The sequence below is a fragment of the Portunus trituberculatus genome, chromosome 8 (assembly GCF_017591435.1).
Source record: "Portunus trituberculatus isolate SZX2019 chromosome 8, ASM1759143v1, whole genome shotgun sequence".
In the NCBI taxonomy this organism is placed as follows: Eukaryota; Metazoa; Arthropoda; class Malacostraca; order Decapoda; family Portunidae; genus Portunus; species Portunus trituberculatus.
In genome coordinates, this window is record NC_059262.1 from 3,705,001 (window position 1) to 3,727,500 (window position 22,500).

General features: G+C 41.0%; 2 protein-coding genes and 1 long non-coding RNA gene across 7 annotated transcripts in view; 1 reads left to right on the forward strand and 2 right to left on the reverse strand.

Moving 5' to 3' along the window:
- LOC123499330 (trichohyalin-like) overlaps positions 1-9,209 on the reverse strand; it is a 17,731-nt gene extending 8,522 nt beyond the window's left edge. For 2 of the 4 annotated variants that reach the window (XM_045247233.1, XM_045247210.1), the window contains exons 1-10: positions 9,128-9,148; positions 6,689-6,786; positions 5,875-6,067; positions 5,143-5,241; positions 4,288-4,604; positions 3,143-3,439; positions 2,531-2,641; positions 2,195-2,278; positions 1,465-1,593; positions 470-649 (exon numbers count right to left, since the gene is read on the reverse strand). In XM_045247233.1, coding sequence (XP_045103168.1) covers positions 470-649; positions 1,465-1,593; positions 2,195-2,278; positions 2,531-2,641; positions 3,143-3,439; positions 4,288-4,604; positions 5,143-5,241; positions 5,875-6,067; positions 6,689-6,712 — 1,434 coding nt within the window. In that variant the 5' untranslated portion in view covers positions 6,713-6,786; positions 9,128-9,148. Of the gene's footprint in view, positions 1-469; positions 650-1,464; positions 1,594-2,194; positions 2,279-2,530; positions 2,642-3,142; positions 3,440-4,287; positions 4,605-5,142; positions 5,242-5,874; positions 6,068-6,688; positions 6,787-9,127; positions 9,158-9,188 lie in introns of those variants that run through there. The other 2 variants (XM_045247219.1, XM_045247224.1) reach the window with 2 other exon arrangements.
- A 900-nt stretch (positions 9,210-10,109) lies between these two features.
- Positions 10,110-15,941, forward strand: LOC123499347 (phosducin-like protein). Its single transcript, XM_045247248.1, has 8 exons — positions 10,110-10,261; positions 10,467-10,646; positions 11,830-11,955; positions 12,355-12,488; positions 13,203-13,308; positions 13,711-13,824; positions 14,163-14,287; positions 15,030-15,941. The coding sequence occupies exons 2-8, from the start codon at positions 10,467-10,469 to the stop codon at positions 15,130-15,132; spliced, it is 888 nt and encodes a 295-aa protein (XP_045103183.1). The 5' UTR covers positions 10,110-10,261; the 3' UTR covers positions 15,133-15,941.
- A 662-nt stretch (positions 15,942-16,603) lies between these two features.
- Positions 16,604-22,500, reverse strand: part of LOC123499354 — a 6,322-nt gene continuing 425 nt past the window's right edge. The window contains exons 2-3 of one of the 2 annotated variants that reach the window (XR_006672960.1): positions 17,558-17,688; positions 16,604-17,066 (exon numbers count right to left, since the gene is read on the reverse strand). This is a non-coding gene — a long non-coding RNA (uncharacterized LOC123499354). Of the gene's footprint in view, positions 17,178-17,557; positions 17,689-22,500 lie in introns of both variants that reach the window. The other variant, XR_006672959.1, reaches the window with a different exon arrangement.

Consider the following 22,500-nt stretch of genomic DNA (forward strand, 5'->3'; position numbering starts at 1 on the left):
ACAACTATCTCACCATTGACAGCTCCAACACCACTAGAAATAATGGCTACAAGATTACAGGTAAGAGTTTCAGATCAGACGAGGCTAAACATTATTCCTTTAATAGAATTGTAAATGTGTGGAACTCTCTCCCAGCACATGTCCGTAGCAATACAATAGAAACTTAAAAATAGGTTGGACATTCACCTCGCATTAACCCCTCAAATGACGTACTTTGCGCCTACATAAGATATCTTTTGTTTGTAGTTACTGTACTAGATAGTGTCACTTCTCTTTCAATCTTTCCTATCACATCTTTGACTTTCTCTCTCCCTGTGGCCTCTTTTCTTCTTCCTTGAACCCTGATGTCCTTCATCCTCTAACTCGTAGAATCTGTAGTGGTAGCATAGGCACACAGACAGCCTCGTTAGACCCAGTAGGGCTGTTGCTGTCTGTTCCTTCCTTTGTATTCCTTTGTATTCTACCTTACCTCCTTCTGCTCCAGCCGCTCCTCTGCTATCTTGCCCTCCATTGACAGACGCTCCACCTTCTTCGTCAGCGCCTCAATGGTCTGTTGGCTAAGGGCGTCTCGTTCTCTTAGGGCGTCAATGTCCTTCCGTGCCTGCGTCAGTAGCTCCTGTACCTCCTCCTCTCTCCTGGCTGTGGCGTTCTGTAAGGGTGGAAGAAGTGGATGAGTGGATTAGCTCCTTCAGTACTGGGACACATTTTTACCTTGAGATTTGTGTACGGTTAGACCATTTTATTGACATTAGGAAGGGTCTATGGAGGTCAGAAGATTAATGGCCACAGTCTTCACTATTTTAACCCCTTCAGTACTGGGACACATTTTTACCTTGAGATTTGTGTACCATTAGACCATTTTATTGACATTAGCAAGGGTCTATGGAGGTCAGAAGATTAATGGCCACAGTCTTCACCATTTTAATCCCCCACATGAGTTTCTGAAGGTGTATAAAATCACCAAATAGTCACCAGAATGATTATGGAAACGCGTCCTGGTACTGAAGGGGTTAAAGTGGTGTTGGGTGGTGCTGGGTGTGGTGTTGGGTGGTGTTGGGTGGTGTGTGGTGATGTGTGGTGTGTGGTGTGTGTGGTGGTGTTGGGTGGTGTTTGGTGGTGTTGGGTGTGGTTTGTTGGAGTTATTGTTGTTGTTGTTGTTTTTTTTGTCATTTTTTCTTTTTTTTCGTCTTCTTTGTGTTTCTTCTTCTCGTTCTTGTTTTTTTGTCTTTTCTTCCTCTTTGTTTTAGTTTTTCTTTTTCTTCTTCCTCTTTCTCCTGATCCTTCGCCTTATTCTTATTTTCTCCTCCTTCTCCTTCTCCTCCATTTTCTTTTTAATTTTTCTTCCTTCTCCCGTTTCTTGTTTTTTTTCTCCTCCTCCTCCTCTTCCTCCTTCTTATTTCTATCTCCTTCTTTTCTTGTCTTTCTCCTCTTCTTTCTCCTCCTCCTCCTCCTCCTCCTCCTCACCCTGGCTGCCTCCTGATCCTGCTGGTGTAAGGCAATAACTCTCTGCTGTCCCTCTGTGGCCTCCGTCAGCTGCTGCCTCTGTGACTCCACCACGTAGCGCATCTCCGTCAGTTGTTCCTCCGCCTGCGTCTGCACGGGAGGGTAAAGAAAGGAGAGATAATAAAATGTGTGGAGGAAGAACGTAGAATGAAGAAACAAGAAGGAGAGAGAGGGAAAAGAATGTACGGAGGAGATAGAAAGGAGAGATGAAAGAAAGGATTTGTGGAAGAAGAACGTAGATTGAAGTAGGAATGAATTGAAAGGAAGATAAACACAGTGGAAAGAGAAGGATATGGAGGAAAAGGAATGTAAAGAGATAGAGAGGAGATGAAAGGATGTGTGGAAGAAGAGAGTAGATTGAAAGGAAGATAAATACGGAAGAAACAGAAGGAGATGGAGGAGAAGAAAATAATTATAAAGAAAACGAGATGGGTTAATGGAGGGAAAGAAATAGAGAAAGGGATGCTTAAAGGAAAATAAAGGAAAGGAGATAGGAAAATAAGGAAAAGAGATGGAGAAAGGGATGCATAGAGAGAAATAAAGGAAAGGAAAGGAAAATAGAGGAAAAAAGTAGGATTTTGTGAAGTTGTTGTGTACTACTACTACTACTACTACTACTACTACTACTACTACTACTACTACTACTACTACTACTACTACTACTACTACTACTACTACTACTACTACTTACTTTCTCCTGGTCGGCTTGGCTTAGCAGTGTCTTCAGTTTTGCCATCTCCTCTCTCTTGAATTCCAGCTCCTCCTCCTGCTGGGTCTGTGGTGGTGGTGGTGGTGGTGGCAGTGGTGGTGGTGGTGGTGGTGGTAGAAGTGTTGTGTTATTTCTCTCTCTCTCTCTCTCTCTCTCTCTCTCTCTCTCTCTCTCTCTCTCTCTCTCTCTCTCTCTGTTTTATTCTATTTTGTCTATATTTTTCTCTCTGTTTCGCTATCAATCCTTCCACAATCTCCTCCTCCTCCTCCTCCTCCTCCTCCTCCTCCTCCTCCTCCTCCTCCTCCTCCTCCTCCTCACCTTTATCTCCATGAGCTCCTCCACCTGCCCCCTGAGTCCCCGCCCCTTGGAGGAGGACCTGGCAGAACCCCCGAGGCTCCACGTGCGCCGGCGAGACTCCCTTTCACGCCCCTGGGGGAGATAACAGATACAATAAATGAATAAATAAATAAAAAAGTAAATAAATAAATAGATAAATAAATAAATAGGTAAATGGGATGGATGAAATAAATAAAGGTTCTGAATTTTGACAGTGAATTGTTACCCCGTTGGATAAAAAGATGACAGGAGGTTCACATATACTAAAAAGGAGAGGAAACGCCAAATTTTGTCACTGTCTAATTATTAAAGATGCTAGAAAAAACACTGGAATTATTTGTTTGATGTTAGGAAATTAAACTCTGGAAAAAAAAAATAGATAAAAAGAGACATATGGACAGACAAAAAGCACCATTAATACTCAACTGTGAAATGTTATCCCGTTAAAAACACAACTATAACCAAATAAGCGAACAAAAAGCATCATAATATCAAAACTATGAGATGAAACCCCGTTAAAAACACAAATATAAGTAAAAAAACAAAACCACCATTAATAATCAACAGTGAAATGCTACCCCGTTAAAAACACACCCGTCTGTCCATTGAGGAGTGTCTGGGAGAGTCTGGCGGGGAGAGAGACTGTATGGAACCACGGCTATCATGAGGGACGTGACCGAGACCAGCTGGGAGGGAGACAGGCTGGTTCTTGTCCTCCCGGGGGGCGTCATCAGTCATATCATGGCGGTGTGGGACTGACAGGGACTCGGGGTCAGAGGAAGGTGCTGGGGACTCATTGTGGCGTCTGTGTGTGCTGGCCTCACGTGCTGCTTGTGCTAGGCGGTCTCTACTCATCTCCCGCATGCTTCTCCGTGCCTTGGGACCGCCGAACTGTGGAGAGTAGTAGTAGTAGTAGTAGTAGTAGTGTTTCTTTCTCTTTTTCTCTTTCGGCTGTATTCAGAAACGCTTTACTTTCTCACGTGAACCCGAGGCTTATAAAGTGAAGCCTTCTTAAAGTGAACCCGAGGCTTATAAAAACCCTCCTAAAGTGAAGCCTCTTGAGACCAATAGAGCCTTCTTAAAGTGAAGCCAAGTCTTATAAAGTGAAGCCTTCTTAAAGTGAAGCCAAGTCTTATAAAGTGAAGCCTTCTTAAAGTGAAGCCAAGTCTTATAAAGTGAAGCCTTCTTAAAGTGAAGCCAAATCTTATAAAGTGAAGCCCTTTTAAAGTGAAGCCTCTTGAAAGCAATGAGCCTTCTTAAAGTGAAGCCTCATAATGTTTAGTGTATTTCTACGTTTGTTTTCTTTCAGTTTGTCTTGAGAATTCTTTGCCTTTCTATCTAACCACTACACATATGTCCTTCCTTGCCTGCCACACCTCACTGCACCACAAACACCACACCACACTCACCACACCTTTCCACCACCACCACCACCACCACACCACCGCACCACTCACCACTGACATACCACCACCACCACCACCACCACCACCCTTCTTGCTTCCACCACCACACCACACCACTCACTATTGACATACCACCACCACCACCACCACTCTTCTTGTTTCCATCACCACCACCACTACCACACCACACCATTAACATACCACCACACCACACCACACCACACCACTGACATACCACCACCACCACACTACCACACCACACCATTAACATACCACCATCACCACCACTACCACATCACCACCACCACCACCACACCACACCACACCACTCACCATAGCCATACCACCACCACCACCACTCTTCTTGCCTCCACCACCACCACCACTTTTTAAAAACTTCTGAACAGCTGAATTATTAAACTTCTTGGCCACGTCCTTGGGTTGGCGTCCATTTTTGTCCTTGTACGTTGTGACCGCCCCTGCCTCCTCCACCAGCCACCTCACTGTCCCCATGTCCCCGTAGAAGGCGGCGAAGTGAAGGGGCGTGGCTTTCCCTGCGTCCCTGGCATCCATATCCGCCCCGTGTTTGTATAGGACCTCAAGGGCGCCTCTCTGTCCCCTAGAGGCTGCCCTGTGCGATGCCTGGCGCCCTAAGGAGGTTTAAAGAGTGGTTAGAGGGTTGGATCGTGTATATAAAGGGTTTGGGTATTTTTAAAGGTGTTTTTAAGTGTTTTGGGGATACAAAGTGTGTTTTTAAGGGTGTTTTGAGCTATACAGAATGTTTTTAAGGGTGTTTAAGGATATAAATGGTGTTTTGATAAGTGTTTAAGAGGATTTAGAGTATTTTAGGGATTCAGTGGGTGTTTTAAGGGTTTTTAGAAATGTAAAGGGTGTTTTTATGGTGTTTCGAGGATATGAAGGTGTTTAAAGTGTTGCAAGGGTACAATGGGTGTTTTTAAGGGTGTTTTGGGGCATAATGGATGTTTTAAGGATGTTTATGGATGCAAAGGATATTCTAGGAGTGCTTTAAAGGTAGATAGGACATTTTAAAGGTTTTTACGGATACAGAAAGTGTTTAGGGTGTTTTTTAAGACGGTTTGGGGGAGAAAGGTTGGAGTTTTAGGATGCTCTCTCTCTCTCTCTCTCTCTCTCTCTCTCTCTCTCTCTCTCTCTCTCTCTCTCTCTCACCCTTGGCATCCAGCACCTCCACGTTCGCCTTGGCCTGAAGCAGCTCCTCCACCACCTCCACATGGCCGCCCTCTGCCGCCAGATGGAGTGCCGTGCCGCCTGTGTGGAAGGAAGGTGTTAGTCGTCGTGGTGGTGGTGGTGGTGGTGGTGGTGTTTGTTCTTTTTTTTTTGTGTGTGTGTGTGTGTTATATTTCTTCTTGTTTTCTTTATTTTCTTTGTGTTTTTGGGTTATTGTTATTATTATTCTTCCTTCTCCTTCTCCTTCTCCTTCCTCCTCCTTCTTCTCCTCCTTTTCCTGTTTCTCCTCCTGTTTTTTTTTTTTTTTTTCATCTTTTTTTGTATTACCACTCTTCCTCCTCCTCCTTCTTTTCCTCCTTCTTCTTCCTCTTTGTCCTTCTCTTTTTTTCCTTCTTTTTCTCCTCCTCCTCCTCCTTCTCTTTCTTTCTTCCTCCTCCTCCCATTTTTACTTTCTTACTTTTTTTTGTAATACCACTCTTCCTCTTCTTCCTCCTTCTACTCCTCCTTCTTCCTCCTTCTCCTTCTCCCTCTCCTCCTCCTCCTCCTCCTCCCGTTTTTCCTTACCTACTTCTTTTAATAGCACCTCTCTTCTTCTCTCTCTCCTCCTCCTCCTCCTCCTCCTCCTATTATCCTCCTTTCACCTCATCTCCTTCCTTTCTTAATCATTTCACTCATCACCACTCACCACCACTCACCACCATCATCACCACTCACCATTATCCTCCTCCATCTTGCTTCTCTTGGTGGGATTCGCTTTGTAGTAAAGTAACACCTTCACCACCTCCAGCAGGCCCTCGGAGGCGGCAAAGTGGAGGGCCGTTCTTCCATCCTCCATCTGGTCCACCTCCACGCCTCGCTGAAGCTCCGAGTCCACCGCCCCAACATCCCCAGCCAGGGCGCTCTCTATCTGCAGAAGGCGGTGAAGGTGGTGGTGGTGGTGGTGGTGGTGGTGGTGGTGAAGAAGCAAAGTATTTAAAAGAGGAAGGAAAAGAAGTGAATGAAGGATAAAGAGAGATGAAGATGAGGAGGAGGAGGAGGAGGAGGAGGAGGAGGAGGAGGAGAGAATGAAGATGTTACGGAGGAAGAGGAGGAGGAGGAGGTTGTAATGGTGGTGGCGAAAGGAAGAACAGGTGAGAAGATGGAAGAGGAGGAGGAGGAAGAGGAGGAGGAGGAGGAGGAGGAGGAGACTAGAAAGGGGATGTTTGGAGGAAGAGGAGGAAGAGGAGGAGGATAGAAAAAAGGATGTTTAGAGGAAGATTATAAGGAGGAAAAGGAAGAGGAAGAGGAGGATGAGGAGGAGGAAAGAATGAAAATGTTAAGAGGAAGAGGAAAAGGAAGAGTAAGAGGAAGATTAGAAGAAGAAGAAGAAGAAGGAAGAGGAAGATAGGATGAGGTGAAAAAAAATGAGGAGGAAGAAGAAGAGGAAGAAGAGGAGGAGGAGGTGGTGGTGGTGGTGGATGAAAGAGGAGGGGAGGTTGGAAGAGTGGGAGAAAAAGCAAGAGAGAGAGAGAGAGAGAGTGAGACTTACCAAAGAAGGCTGGTCGTCACTCATCTTGTCTGTCTGTCTACTTCTTCTTCTTCTTCTTCTTCTTTTTGCTTTTATTTCAGTATTTCCTTTCAAACAAACTGCAAACAACAATAAAGCAACATTGACAAACAAAACACAAATAAACACAAATCTCACTCAATGATTCCTATTCTGAAACACTTTGCTCTCTCATCGCGACTGTTTACCAAGGCCACGGAGATGACTAGCGGGGTTTTCAAGAGTGTTTCTCCTGTTCATAATGTAGAGATCTTGTTAATCTGTCACTAGAATCTTAGAAAACAGCCTTAAAAACCCATATAACTTCTCAAAGACAATATTTTCAAGGTCACAGAGATAATTGAGTGGGTTTTCATGAGTGTTTCTCCTGTTCATAATGTAGAGATCTTGTTAATCTGTCACTATAACCTTAAAAACAGGCTTAAAAATCCGTATAACTTCTGAAAGACAATATTTTCAAGGTTACAGAGATAATTGAGTGGGTTTTCATGAGTGTTTCTCCTGTTGATAATGTAGAAATCTTGTTAATCTGTCACTAAAACCTTAAAAACAGCCTTAAAAACCCATATAACTTCTGAAAGACAATATTTTCAAGGTTACAGAGATAATTGAGTGGGTTTTCATGAGTGTTTCTCCTGTTGATAATGTAGAAATCTTGTTAATCTGTCACTAGAACCTTGAAAACAGCCTTAAAAATCCGTATAGCTTCTCAAAGACAATATTTTCAAGGTTACAGGGATAATTGAGTGGGTTTTCATGAGTGTTTCTCCTGTTGATAATGTAGAAATCTTGTTAATCTGTCACTAGAACCTTGAAATCAGCCTTAAAAACCCATATAACTTCTCAAAGACAATATTACAAGGTCACAGAGATAATTGAGTGGGTTTTCAAGAGTGTTTCTCCTGTTCATAATGTAGAGATCTTGTTAATTTATCACCAGAACCCTGAAAACAGCCTTAAAAACTCGTAAAACTTCTAAACAGTATTGCAAGGTCACAGAGATAATCAACTGGGTTTTCAAGAGTGTTTTTCCTGTTCATAATGTAGATACCATGACGTATTTCAATATTCATTCTGGATACTATTTGGTGGTTTAACACAGCTTCAAAAAACTTGCGTGGGGATTAGAATAGTGAAAACTCTGGCAATTAATCTTCTTATTTCCATAGAGCCTTCGTAATGTAAATAGAATCGTTTAATCACACCAAAATTTCATGATAAAAGTGGGTTCCAGTACTAAAGAGGTTAATCTTCCTCTAGAGCCTTAAAAACTCACGTAATGTCATCAAAACTATATTCCAAAACCACTGAGGTTAGTAGCCGTGTTCTCAAGACTGTCTCTCCTGTTCATAATGTAGAAATCTTGTTAATCTGTCACTAGAACCTTGAAAACACCCTTAAAAATCCTTGCAACTTCACTAAAAATGTTACCTAAGGCTCTTAAAACTGTTTCTCCTATTCATAATGTAGAAATCTAGTTAATCTCTCACTAAAACCTTAAAAACACTCTTAAAAATCTGCGTCACTTCAACTAAACCCTTTCAAATGTAAGGGAAGTGAAAATAACCAGCCAGGATAGACTGTGTTAGGAACCTACGATTGGGCTATCAACTGGCATATATTGGGCTAGATTTGGGCTATGATTAGGTTAGGTGACGCATTGTCTTGTAAAATAGCTTTGTTTAGGCTTGGTGGGCCGGGCGTGGGCTGGCGTGGGCTGACGTAGGTTGAGGTGTTCAGTGGGGGCTTATCTGCTATCTTATCTGACTGTTGTGTTGAGAGGTGTCACGTGACTCAACTGTACAGCCATTGGTGGTTCCTCTTGTTCTTCCTTCTCTCTCTCTCTCTCTCTCTCTCTCTCTCTCTCTCTCTCTCTCTGTGTGTACTACTACTACTACTACTACTACTACTACTACTACCCTCACCATCACCACCACCACTACTACTACTACTACCAGCACCATAACTATTATCACCACCACCACCACTGTACTACTACTACTACTACTACTACTGTTACCACCGCTACCACCACCACTACCACAACCACCAGTACTACTACTACTACGGCTACTACTACCGCTACTATTGCTATTACTACAACTGCAACATCAGCAGCAGCAGTAACAACAACAACAACAACAAACTACTACTACTACTACTACTACTACTACTACTACTACTACTACTACTACTACTACTACTACCAGCACCATTAATATTACTACTACTACTACTATACTACTACTACTACTACTACTACCACCATCATCACCACTACCACTACACACTCACCACCACCACGCACTCACCACACACTCACCACCACCACCACTACCACCACACACTCACCACCACCACCACTACCACCACACACTCACCACCACCACCACTACCACCACACACTCACCACACACTCACCACACACTCACCAACACCACCACTACCATCAACACCATCAACACCACCTTCACACACTCACCACTATCACTATCACAGCTTAACTACAACTAAAATCACACACACACACACACACACACACACACACACACACGCATACACACACATACCTCAGGTTATCAACATAGTGTCTGATAAGATACACACACACACACACACACACACACACACACACACAGACAGACATACACGCACACTTCTCTCTCTCTCTCTCTCTCTCTCTCTCTCTCTCAAGATAACAAGTTTAATTTAATGGCATATTCGTGTTTGATTTTCGTTTATCTGTAGTGTTAATTATGGTCTGTTGTTGTTGTTGTTGTTGTTGTTGTTGATTTTCTTCTTTCTTTTCTTTCTTCTTCTTCTTCTTCTTCTTCTTCTTCTTCTTCTTTCTTCATCTCTTCTTCTTCTTCTTCTTCGTCTTCTTCTTCTTCCTTCTCCTTCCTCCTCCTCCCCTTCCCTTCCTCCTTTTTTTTTTTTTTCTGCTCTCTCTCTCTCTCTCTCTCTCTCTCTCTCTCTCTCTCTCTCTCTCTCTCTCTCTCTCTCTCTCTCTCTCTTCCACTTCGGTAGTATTCATAAGGTCAAAGTGTGTATTCACGGTCGCCTGTGTGTGTGTGTGTGTGTGTGTGTGTGTGTGTGAGCAATACAGTTAAACTTTTAGGTCCGGTATAGATAAGATAAGATTGTATCCTCCTCCCCTCCCTCCCTCCTGAGAGAGAGAGAGAGAGAGAGAGAGAGAGAGAGTGGGGTGGGAGACATGCATTTATCAGTGAGTCGTCATAAGTATAAGTAGTTAGAATAATGAAAATAACCGAAGCCGAAACAATAACTCTAACATTAAAACAAGGAAGATAACAAAAGATTTAAGAAACATGTCGATAATTTGAGCCAAACATTTCACACAGGCAACCAAACCTAACCAAAATCACAGAAATAAAATAAAATAAAATAAAACAATGAAAATATAGCAAAATTAATAAAACACTGAACTAAACAAAATATTAAAACATCTCGACATTTTGAGCCGAAGTTGGGAAGGAAGCGAGGTGGCGAGGCTGTCATTTTGTAAACACGGGAAGGAGGCAGGAAATTTTTATAGTAAGTGAGAAAAACACATTAATATCCCCTTTATTTATGTGTGTACATGTGTGTGTATGTGCTGGAAGAGTGTGTGTGCGTTGTGGAGGTGTGGCGTGGTATATATGTGTGTTGTATGAATGGAAACGAGTGTGTGTGTGTGTGAGTGTTTGTGACTAATCCTCTCTCTCTCTCTCTCTCTCTCTCTCTCTCTCTCTCTCTCAAGATGGCTACCCTGGAGGACCGTATTTTAGGGGAGAAGCTTCACTACTACTGCAGCAGCTCGGAGGATGAGGAAGAAGAAGAAGAGGAGGAGGAGGAGGAAGGGGGAAAGAAGGAAGCACCAGGAGAGGAGGAAGTCTTGCCCCCGCCGGAGAGAGGGGGATGGGAGGGGTCTTCTACTAATGTAAGTGTTTGTTTGTTTAATACCTCAAGTAATTTCAACTTTAAATCATTGAAACTTCTTTGTAATCCTCTATTTGTTTATAGAAATCCTTAAACTCATATTTGTAACACTTTAAAATGGATTAATGTAACAGTGAAAATCCTTATAATTCTAACTAATCCTAATGTAATCCTCAAAATCCTCATTATCCTAACTGATCCTATTGTAACCCTGTCAAAATTCTTATTATTCTAACTAATCCTATTGTAACAAAAAATAATAAAATAAAATAAAAAATGCCCACTTGATTGCCAGTTCCTTTAAAGATCAATAGAGTTACCCAAAAGTCAAGGACATGTATACATTTTAACCCCTTCAGTATCATGACACATTTTTGTATTCATTTTATTTACTGTTTGGTGATTTTATAAAGTTTCAGAAACTTATGTGGAGAATTAACCTCTTCAGTACCATGATACATCTTTATATTAATTTTGGTTATTATTCAGTGATTTTATAAAGCTTAAGAATATTATGTAAGGATTGAAATAGCAAAGACTGGTCATTAATCTTCTCACCTCCATAGATCCCTCCTGATATCAATAAAATGGTCTAATTATACACAAAACTCAAGGTAAAAATACAACCCAGTACTGAAGGAGCTAAGGAGTTAATGTACAGTGTAATATTGTTTTGGTTCTGGAAAGGTGGGCAAAATTGAGGCAGCTCGACACCCCACACGACAAAAACAGTAGCCATACCAACACTGTTATCTTAAAACTGAATATTTGAAATTCCTTTATAATTCATTTTACGCTTATGAAAATCCAGTAACTTTCATTCCTAACCCTTTTTAACCACTTCAGTACCATGACGCATTTCTGTATTCATTCTTTTTGCTATTTGGTGATTTTTATGTAGCTTCAGAATTGCATGTCAGGGATTAAAATTGTGAAGACTGTGGCCATTAATCTTCTGACCTCCATAGACCCTTCCTAATGTCAATAAAGTGATCTAATCAGTAATCACACACAAATCTCAAGGTAGAAATGTGTCTCAGCGCTGAAGGGGTTAAAATAGTGAAGACTGTGGCCATTAATCTTCACAAAACAAAACGAAAACTAAGAAAAACCACTAAAAAAAAAAAAAAAAGACCTTTGACCCCTGACCTCTCGCTGACCTGACCTGGCATTTATTTTGGCAGACGGGTCCCAAGGGTGTGCTGAAGGACTGGCAGCGGTACAAGCAGCTGGAGGCGGAGCGACGGATGGACCAGGAGAGGGAACGGTTGGTGCTGGCTAAGAAACTCGCTATGTCCTGCCGATCCCATGTACGTGTGTGTGTGTGTGTGGGAGGGGTGGGTGAGGGTTGTCTCTCTCTCCCTCTGTCTCTTTTCTTCCTTTTTTTCTGTATTCTCGTTTTCCATCTTTCTTTTCGTCTTTCCCTTTCTTATTTTTCATTATTTTCTCTTTCTTTGTGTGCGTGTGTGCGTCTTAGTCTCCTTTCTCTCTCTCTCTCTCTCTCTCTCTCTCTCTCTCTCTCTCTCTCTCTCTCTCTCTCTCTCTCTCTCTCTCTCTCTCTCTCTCTCCTACTTGTCATTCTTTGTATTTTTGTGTGTGTGTGCATGCGTGTGTTGTCTATTTATAATGTGTTTTTCAGTTGGTTTTAGTGTGTGTGTGTGTGTGTGCGTGTGTGCGTGCGTGTACACTCATTCCTCACTCACTGACAGCTGGATGACGAGAAGGAGAAGGAGGAGAAGAAGAAGAGTGAAGAAGAGGATGAGGAGGCGCTACTGGAGGAGGCCTTCCTGCGCCAATACATTTCAAAGAGGATGGAAGAGATGATGGCAAAGACTAACAAGAGGTACCTGTCTTGATCTGGCTTCACTGCACCTGTATATGTAGCTTCTCTGTACCTCTCTATTCCTGGATGCTACTTATAGACCTAACCAAGCCTAACCTAATCTGACTTAACTAATGTAACTTATTCTAACCTAACCTAACTTAAATTAACCTAACTTGGCTTCATTTTACCTGTATATATCTGGCTTCGTTTTACCTCCAATCTAGCTTTTCTCTCTCTTCCTCTGCTTTCTCTCACTTTCTTTTCTCTTTTTTCTCTCTTTTCTCTCTCTCTCTCTCTCTCTCTCTCTCTCTCTCTCTCTCTCTCTCTCTCTCTCTCTCTCTCTCTCTCTCTCTCTCTCTCTCTCTCTCTCTCTCTCTCTCTCTCATGGCTATTCTGTCCACCTCCCTAATGCAAGACTTAACCAATATTCTGTTTTTACTCATCCTTTTCATCTATTCTGTCTAACTCCTCTTACTATCTATTGCTCCCTTCCTTCCGTCAGCCTCAAGACCTTCCACTCCCTCTCTCTGCTCCTCTGTCCACCTCCCTAGTGCAAGAGTTGGCCAGTAATCCTCTTTATTTATCCTTTTTCATCTATTCTGTCTAACTCCTTGCTATCTATTACTCTATTTGTGCCCACAGCCTTTCTTCCTCAGCCTCAAGACTTACCACTCCCTCTCTCTGCTATTCTGTCCACCTTCTCTTTATTCATTTGTTTGTCTTGATCCGCAGGGCAACCTTTGGGCGCCTCATCCACCTGGAGAGCTGCGATGCGTTCCTGGATGCGATAGATAAGGAGAGCAAAGATGTGACAGTTATCATCCATATCTTTGAGAAGGTGTGTGTGTGTTTGTGTGTGTGTCGTGTTTATTTTGTCTATTAATGTGTATATCTCTCTCTCTCTCTCTCTCTCTCTCTCTCTCTCTCTCTCTCTCTCTCTCTCTCTCTCTCTCTCTCTCTCTCTCCATCCCACACATCTAACCTAACCTGACCTAACAATAGAAAAATCCCTCCTGTTCTAAATCATATATTTGAAAATCCTCTTTATTTTTACCAATGTACATCAAGACACCTCAATACAAACGAAACTTCATGATGGCCAACAAAACTTTATGAATTGTGGCACTTACTGAAGTCACCAAACAGACAGACAGACAAACAGTGCGTCACAATAAACACAATATCTTGGTGAGTGTGGGACAGGGTGTGGCAGAGTGTACAGTGTGTGTTGGCTTTACAGGGTGTGCCAGGGTGCAGTGCCATGACAGGGTGCCTCGGGTGTGTGGCGCAGGATTACCCCCATGTCAAATTCTGTACTCTGCCGGCATCTGTGGCAGGGGTCAGCGCCAATTTTGTGAGTTATTCTGTTTGTGTGTGTGTGTGTGTGTGTGTGTGTGTGTGTGTGTGTGTGTGTGTGTGTGTGTGTGTGTGTGTGTGTTTCGCTGTCTCTCTTTAATGTGTGCGTCACTGCTTCTCTCTCTCTCTCTCTCTCTCTCTCTCTCTCTCTCTCTCTCTCTCTCTCTCTCTCTCTCTCTCTCTCTCTCTCTCTCTCTCTCTCTCTCTCTCTCTCTCTCAAAATACCTTTTTATCATAATTTTGTGTACCCTTGGCAAAAAAAAATGATAAATAAATAAAGAATAAAATAGAATAAAAAAAACAACAAACCTTGCCTAACCTAACCTAACCCGACAGAAAGCTGGAGGTTGCCCGGCACTGCTGGTGTACAGGGCAGGGCAGCTGGTGGGGAACTTTGTGAGACTGACAGATGAGTTCTCGGATGACTTCTATGCGACGGATGTGGAGTCCTTCTTGATCGAGTAAGTGTGTGTGTGTGTGTAAAAATATTAGTGTGTTCAGAAGTGCTTACCTCTCACCACAAGTTTCCCAAGGCCACAGAGATGACTAGCCAGGTTCTCAAGACTAATGTAGAAATCTTGTTAATCTGTCACTAGAACCTTAAAAACGGCCTTAAAACCTTGTGTAACATTATCAAAACTATATTGCAAGGCCACATAGATGACTAGCTGGGTTCTGAAGACTGTTTATCCAATTCACAATGTAGAAATCTTGTTAATCTGTCACTGGAACCTTAAAAACTCATGTAGCATCTTAAAAACTATATTGCAAGGCCATAGAAATGACTAGCTGGGTTCTGTAGACAGTTTTTCCTGTGATAATGTAGAAATCCTGGTAATCTTTCACTATAACTTCAAAAACACCCTTAAAACCTGTATCACTTCAGTTAGAGCCAATTGAATCTATGTAGAAGTGTTTGAATTGCTCCTAAGACACAAACTCGTGCTGAGAATTGAAAAAAAGCCAAAAAGTAGGAAAGTTATTGATTTGGAAGTGTGCGGATGTGGAAGTTTTGAGTGCTTATCTGATAGGAAGCTTAGTGTGTTGTCAAGTTATTGATTAATTCTAAGTAAAACTGAATATTTTGAGTGCATCCATCTGTGTGCGCGTGTTTCATCCATGTCTCATTAAAAGCCACATTAAAATCTCCACATTCTCTTGCATTCCTCCACCTCTTCATCCACTCTCCGCCCTCCACCACAGACACGGCATTCTGGTGGACCGCTCCCTCATTCCTCCGGGCATCCGTGGGCCTGCTGATGGCAGCGACGATGATGGCGACAGTGACTTCAGTCTGGACGATTAGAGTGTGTGTGTGTGTTTGTTTGTATGTTGGGTTCTCCGAGTTGTTGTCTTTAAGTTGTTTTTGTCTTTCTCTCCTTTCTTCTTATTCTTTTAGGATCTAATTCTTCTATTTTTTTTCCCTTTATTTTTTGCCTTCCTCATCAAGCCTTTTTGTATTCTTTATTTTTACATTATCTATCGTCGTCTTCTCTTTTCTTGACCTTTTGTTGCCGTTTGTCTCTAAGTTCTCATCATCTCTTTTCTTCACCTTTTGTTGCTGTTTGTCTAAGTTCTCATTCAATTTGTTTTTCTCATAAATTCTAAGTTGTATGGACCATTTTATACCTGAAATACACTTGTTACTCCCTCTCTCATCACTAGCAGTATGAAAGATGTGTGGAATATCAAACAGTTGTGAGTAAATTGAGTGTAATAGGACAGAATTGTGAAAGATCCATATGAAGATTGGATTAAGCTTTAAGAGCATTGTGAGATAAAACTTGAAAGATTGTGTAATATGAAATTTTTAAGATGTGTGTGTGATACGAGTTTGTGAAAAGAAGAAGAGGTATTTTATTTTACGTGTGTTTGTGAATTTATGACAGGTATTTTGTGTGTATCGATAGGACTGTATGGTTGTAAGTATGTGTGTTGTAAGTATGTGTATTTTGTATGTGTGCATGTGTATTAAAAGGAATTGTATTGACAGGACCACTTGGTTGTAAATAGAAAGATGAGAGAGGGAGGAAGTTGCAGTTGTAGCCATGTATGATAGATTTGTAAGATTTCCTCACTTAAACAGACTAAACTTGTGGTGGTGTGGAGGGAGAGAGAGAGAGAGAGAGAGAGAGAGAAAAAATTGAGTTGTGGGGAAGGGGTTGTAGTGTCTGGGGGGTTGAGTAGGAGGAGTAAGTGGGGAGGGGAGTTTGTGTGGGGAAGAACAGGAGAAGAATGAGGTGGGAGGAGAGCTTAGTGTAATGGGGAGTAGGAGAGGAATGAGTTGGGATGGGGGTTTGTGGGGGAGTGAGTTGGTTGGGAAATTGAGTGTGGGGGGATGGATAGAGGGGTTGGGGGTAGGAGAGGAGTGAGATTTTGGGGTTGGGTGTTGTAGGGTAGGAAGAGGTAGTGATTTGAGTTGTGAGGGGGGAGGGAGGGAACAGGAGTCAGTGGGTTGAGTAGAGGGAAAGGAGTGGGAAGGAGGGAGAGGGAGAGGATAGGAAAATGGACCAGGAGCGGGGGAGGCGGACAAAGGGAAAGTGGGAAATGGAGCAGGGGAAGGGGCAGGTGTAGGGGAGAGGGAGCAAAGGGAGGGGGGTCGAAAGGGGTTGTGGAGGGGGGAGTGAGTTTAGTTCACCACTGCCTTGGAGTAATGTGCTTATACTTCCTGTTATACGTACCTTATTGATCAAATTTAATTATCTCTAGTCAGATACCATTTTGTAGGATTTGACTACTTACTGATTGCCAAAATAAAAAAAAAAGCCAAAAAATAAACTTCCCTTCACCTTTATTCACTCGGCCCTCTTGTATATCGATACCTCGCAGACTCTCCGGAGACAAGCTCGGCGCATTTCCACCAAAACAAAATCATAAAAAAAAAAAAAAAACAATGGGAGGAGTCCTTGAACTCTTAGAACACACACACTACGTACAGACAGTCACGTCCACCATATAGCAAGTGTAGGACAGGATAGGGCAAAGTCAAACAACAATAGCAGAAGTGCAGGCTGGTGTCCCTCTCCGTCAGGCCGCACTGGTGATAAATTGCAGAAGACAAGATGGCAGGGCAGCAGGATGGCAGTATTAGTCCTCGTTAGTTAGACAGGCTGGCGTCCCTATCCGTCTGACTGCACTGGTGATGAATTGCAGAAGACAGGCTGGCAGGATGGCGGTATCAGTCCTCGCTGGTTAGACATGCTAACGTCTCTCTCTCCTTCAGACTGCACTGGTGATGAACTGTATAAGACAGGAAAGCAGTATCAGTCCTCGCTGGTTAGACAGGCTGGCGTCAAAAGGCGGGGCACAGATAGCAGGCCGTGGACAGTAGGAGGTAATGCTAGGCTGCTGCTGTAACGATGGAAGTGTTGCATCAAGTAGTAACACTGAATTATATCAAAACTAGCATTGTGTTGCAGTAAATGTCAAATGTACATCTTTCAAACCAAGTAATGGTGAGTGGTATATTACAAGCAATATTTAGCCTACCTATATCAATGTAATGGTCAAGTTATCCACAATTCGGTTACCAATATTAATCAAGCAGTGGTCAACTTATCTATATTAACAGTAGAGAGAGAAAAATATATATATAGAGAGAGAGAGAGAGAGAGAGAGAGAGAGAACCCGAAAAAAATGTACAAAACAAATGAAGGAGACGTCTATCTAGAAGTGAAGCGTCCTGAAGTGAAGCGTCCCGATTGAAGTGAAGCGTGTAGCAGACAACATACGAGAGTGGAGAAGATGGCGGTGATGATGGTGGAGTTGGTGGTGCATCAGAGCTTGAGTTGCCCCTTCTCTTCAATACATGGACTGAGGATACCAAGGAGGGCGACGTATGCAGAGGTCATGGTGGGCGAGGCTGAAAAATGATAAAGACTGGCAAGTGAAGGGCTAGAAACAACGAGAGCAAATACTGGATAGGTGGAGAGTCGAGGGATGAAGAGAAATAGAATAAAGACTGCTGTAAGAGGCATAAAAAAAACTAACCTAACCTAAAATAAATTAAATAAAAAGCGTAAAAAAATAATAAAAAAAGGCAGAGATTTGGTTAGATAAGTGATAGTGAAGAGTAGAAAGAGGAAAATAAGGAAGGCATAACATGAGTAGGAATTCTGAATACTGGACAGGTGGAGGATAGAAGGACGAAGAGAAGCAGAATAAAAATTGTGCTGATCGAGACATGCTGAAAAGAAGAAAAGAGAGACTGGACAGAGAGAGTATTAGAGAAGATGAAAATAACATAAATGCTGAGGTCGTTTGTCTTTGGAGTAAAAAAAAAAGTAAAAAGTAACCATTGCATACATGAAGAGTAGAAAAATGAAAACAAGAACAAATACAATGGCAGTAGGAGGAGGAGGAGGAGGAAGGTTAGAGGTATACTGAGGTTTGTCTTAGTTGGTGTCTAAAGAAAATATAAAGCACAAGTTGTATAGATGAAGAGTAATAATAGAAAGATGGATAGAACAGAGACAATATAATGACGGCTGAGGAGAATAGAGGTGGAAAATGTCAAAGCAGAAGAGACAAAGAGTATATAAATGCCTTTAAATACGAGACCTATCACATGAAATGGCAAGGAGATCAAGAAAGTGAAGGATGCAAGCAAAATGGAGCTGGAAATAAAGGATCTATCAGGAATATTGTGCGAGAGGAATATATGCCAGTGAAATTCAAGGTTAATAGCGAACAGAAGCATTACATGAAAATACGACATGATGGAAAATAAGATATGGTGGATACAAGCAGGATATGGAAGAGGGGATGTATCAGGATATTATTTAACAGTACTATTAACATTATTTTAAGGGTTTATGGAGCAAAAGCATTACCTGTGTAGAAAATTAATGACAGGATGGAAGTAGAAGAAATAATGTGTTACGTTGAAAGTTAAATATGACGAGAAATGGGAAGAGGATGGAAGTAGCAGAGATATGTTGGTAGTTAACTGTGATGGAGAAATTAAAAGAGAATGAAAGTAGCAGAAATTATATTACGTTGGTAATTAACTGTGATGAAGAGAAATTTAGAGAATGAAAGTAGCAGAAATAATGTTACGTTGAAAGTTAACTGTGATAAAAAGAAATGAAGATAGAATGAAAGTAGCAGAAATAATGTTACGTTGAAATGAAGTAGGAAGAAATAATTTTACGTTTGAAATTAACTTTGATGAAAAAAAAAAAAAATGAAAGTAACAAATAACATTACGTTGGAAGTTACTGTAACGAAAATAAAAGGGAAGAGGATGGAAGTAGCAGAAATTATACCACGTTCTTAGTTACCAGAAAAGAAAACGAGCATGAAATAAAATAAATTAGGTTACGTTTGAAATCAAGAAAAAAAAGAGGATAGATGTAAAAAAAAAAATTATGTTGCACTGGAAATAACCGAAGAACACAGAGGTTGGAAAAACTGAATAAATTATGTTACGTTGAAAGTTAGTGAAAAAAAAAAAAATTAAATAAACGAGAGGAGGATAAGTAGCAGATATTATTTTAGGCACGTTGGGAGTCACCAGTCGAGAAAATAAATGAAAATGGAAGTAGAATAATTGTCACATTGGAAGTTAGCTGAGATGAAAAGATAAGAGAAGAGGATGAAACTAAAATAATTTATGTTTGAAATCACCTGTTATGAAAAGAAATGACAATTAAGACGATGGAAGTAGAATGAAATAGCGGAAATCATGTTGCAATGGTTGTATGGGGTGATGAAATACAATCAGAATGTTATCTTTGTCTCTTATCTTGTTCGAAAGTTATGTATCTTATCACACCTTGTTAGTTTTCACAGCAAATACACCAAAGTAAAAAACAGACACAGGAACACAACACACGAGAAGAATGTGAAGAAATGAAAACTCGATCCACATACTTGAAAGAACACCGAAGAGGAAGAAGAATTACAAGAAAAAAGAGGAAAGAGAAAGAAAAAAGCAGTGAAGGAAAAGTTTAAAAGAAAGTGTGTAAAGGAAGAAACATTAAAGAAAACGGAGGGGAAAAAAATGAAAACCGTGAATAGGAAGAAAAACTAAGAAATGAAAAAAAAATTAAGGAAAAAACGTGAAAAGGAAAAAAGTGAAGGATAAGAATAGAAAAATGAGGAGGAAGAGTTAAGGAAAACGTCAAGATGAAGAAAACAAAGAAAACGGAAGAAAAAAATCGTGAATAGAATGAAACAATGGAGGAAATGAAAGGAAAAAAAAATGAAGGATGAAAGAAAAGAAAAAGGAGGAAGAAATTCAGAAACGAAGGAGAAAAAAATCGTGAATAGGAAGAAAAAAAAAATCAAGTAGAGAGTTACAATGAAAAGTTTAGAAAGAAATAGCTAAGCAAATCACTCACGGAAGCAACACACACACACACACACACACACACGAGGTCACGCACACGCTCCAATGAATATAATCTCACTGGTTTGCTGGTTCGACGGTTCAGTGGTTCGGTTATTGGTTCACCCGCCCCTAACCTCCCACCTGCTCTCTCTCTCTCTCTCTCTCTCTCTCTCTCTCTCGTAACAGTAAGGGTTAATAAGACTTCTCGTGGGTACAGTTAAGTTAAAGTGATATACAAGGGCGTGGTCATGATTAAACTGGTATTAACGAGATTTTCAAGGTGTTTTTCATGGTTAGGCAAGTTTTATGAGCGTCTTCAAGGAGGATTTTCACGGTTATTGAGGGTCCAAAGTGTTTTTCAAAGGGGTTTTATGGTTTTTGAGTATCTAGAGTGATTTCAAAGGGAGTTTTTATGGTTGTTAAGGGTCCAGAGTTGTCTTCAAGGGGGTTTTATGGTTTTGAGGGTCTGGAGTGGTTTTCAAGGGTGTTTTCATGGTCAGGAGCAAGTTTACAGGGTTTTAATGATGTCACAGCTAGTTTTAAGGTTCATTGGGTTTTGATGAAGTTGAAAGACTATCTGAATCACTGTAGGATAAAAAGAAGGTAGTTAACGAAGACTAAAGCATTCTGAACCACTAATAGAACAAGTAATAGAGAGTTAAGAAGAATTAAGAGCATTATCACATCCATTACAACGAAAAGAGTACATTCTGAATGACTATAGGACAAAATGAAGGGAGTTAAGGAAGATTAAAAGCATTCTGAACCACTAAAAATACAAGTAATAGATAGTTTAGAAGGATTAAGAGCATTATCAACACCCATTACAGCGAAAACTAAGAGGATTTAAGCACTCTGAACCACTATGTAACTAAAGGCAGTTAACGAAGACTAAAGCATTCTGAACCACTAATAGAACAAGTAATAGAGAGTTAAGGAGGATTAGCGCATTTTTAACACCAGTACAATGAAAATAATAATGACAAGCATTCTGAACCCATTATAGAACAAAAAATGATTCACGAAAAGTCAAACATTCTGAACCACTAAGAGAACAAGTAATAGAGAGGATTAGAATAGTATTAACACCCATTACAACGAAACTAACAAGGACTCGAGCATTCTGAACCCATTATAAAACAAAATGGTAATCCACGAAAATCTAAGCATTCTGAACCTTTAATATGAGAAGTAATAGAGTGTTATGGAGGATTACAGCAGCATTAACACCAGTACAATGAAAGTTATAAAGATTCTAGCAAAAATAAATAAATAAATACAAATCTGATCTCACTATAGAACAAAGAAAATCCACGAAAAATGTAAGGATTCTGAAGGATTAATAGACAAAAAAAAAAAAAGATGGTTAGGAAGGACTAGGGCAATCTGAACCACCAGTACAAGAAAAAGTCCGCCCACAAGAACCTGCCTACCCATCCGTGACCTTTGAAAAGCCGTCCAGGGGAGAGAAAGCGGAACAAAACCAAACGATTTCTATATTAACTCCTTCAGTACCACGACGCGTTTCCTTGTTCATTCTGCTTACTGTTTGATGATTCTATACAGCTTCAGAAACGCTATTTGATGATCCTATACAGCTTCAGAAACTTATGTGGGGATCAAAATAGTGAAGACTGTGGCCATTAATCCCTTCAGTACCATGACGCGTTTCCTTATTCATTCTGCTTACTGTTTGATGATCCTATACAGCTTCAGAAACTTATGTGGGGATTAAAATAGTGAAGACTGTGGCCATTAATCCCTTCAGTACCATGACGCGTTTTTATAGTCATTCTGCTTACTATATGGCGATTCTATACAGTAGCCAACCATTACATCGTCAAATATTAGCACGATATGTAATTTTAAACACCCGAAAAGCACTATAACCTTTGTGCTCATAAACGTGAAGTCCCACATTTTTGGCTAACTACTTCTTTACGGGAGCTGGCAATCAAGTGGGCCTGTTCATTATCTCCTTATTGCCCTTGGACATCTTCACCTCTTGGATGAAAATAGTAAAACAGCACAAGTTGTTTTATGTGCCACTGAAAAGGAGCGATTCTAGACCTTTGCTTTAAATCTTTCATACCGTATCCAAGCATTGCCTCCTCGTTAACGCGCCGCCCAAGGGTCACTGCGCTGTTAACTACCACGGAACTAAAGGTACTGGTCATTATTAAAGGATTGTTAGGGTTAATGAACGCTTGCTTGTTATATGTGTGTGTGTGTGTGTGTGTGTGTGTGTGTGTGTGTGTGTGTGTGTGTGTGTGTGTGTGTGTTTTCTGGTCACACACACACACACACACACTTTAGCCTACATAACACGCAATATCTGTA

Coding starts and splice junctions, on each gene's coding strand:
- LOC123499347 (XM_045247248.1), top strand. CDS start 10,467: ATGGCTACCCTGGAGGACCGTATTTTAGGGGAGAAGCTTCACTACTAC. Junction 12,489..13,202: donor ATGGCAAAGACTAACAAGAG/GTACCTGTCTTG, acceptor CTTGATCCGCAG/GGCAACCTTTGGGCGCCTCA. Junction 14,288..15,029: donor GTGGAGTCCTTCTTGATCGA/GTAAGTGTGTGT, acceptor CCTCCACCACAG/ACACGGCATTCTGGTGGACC.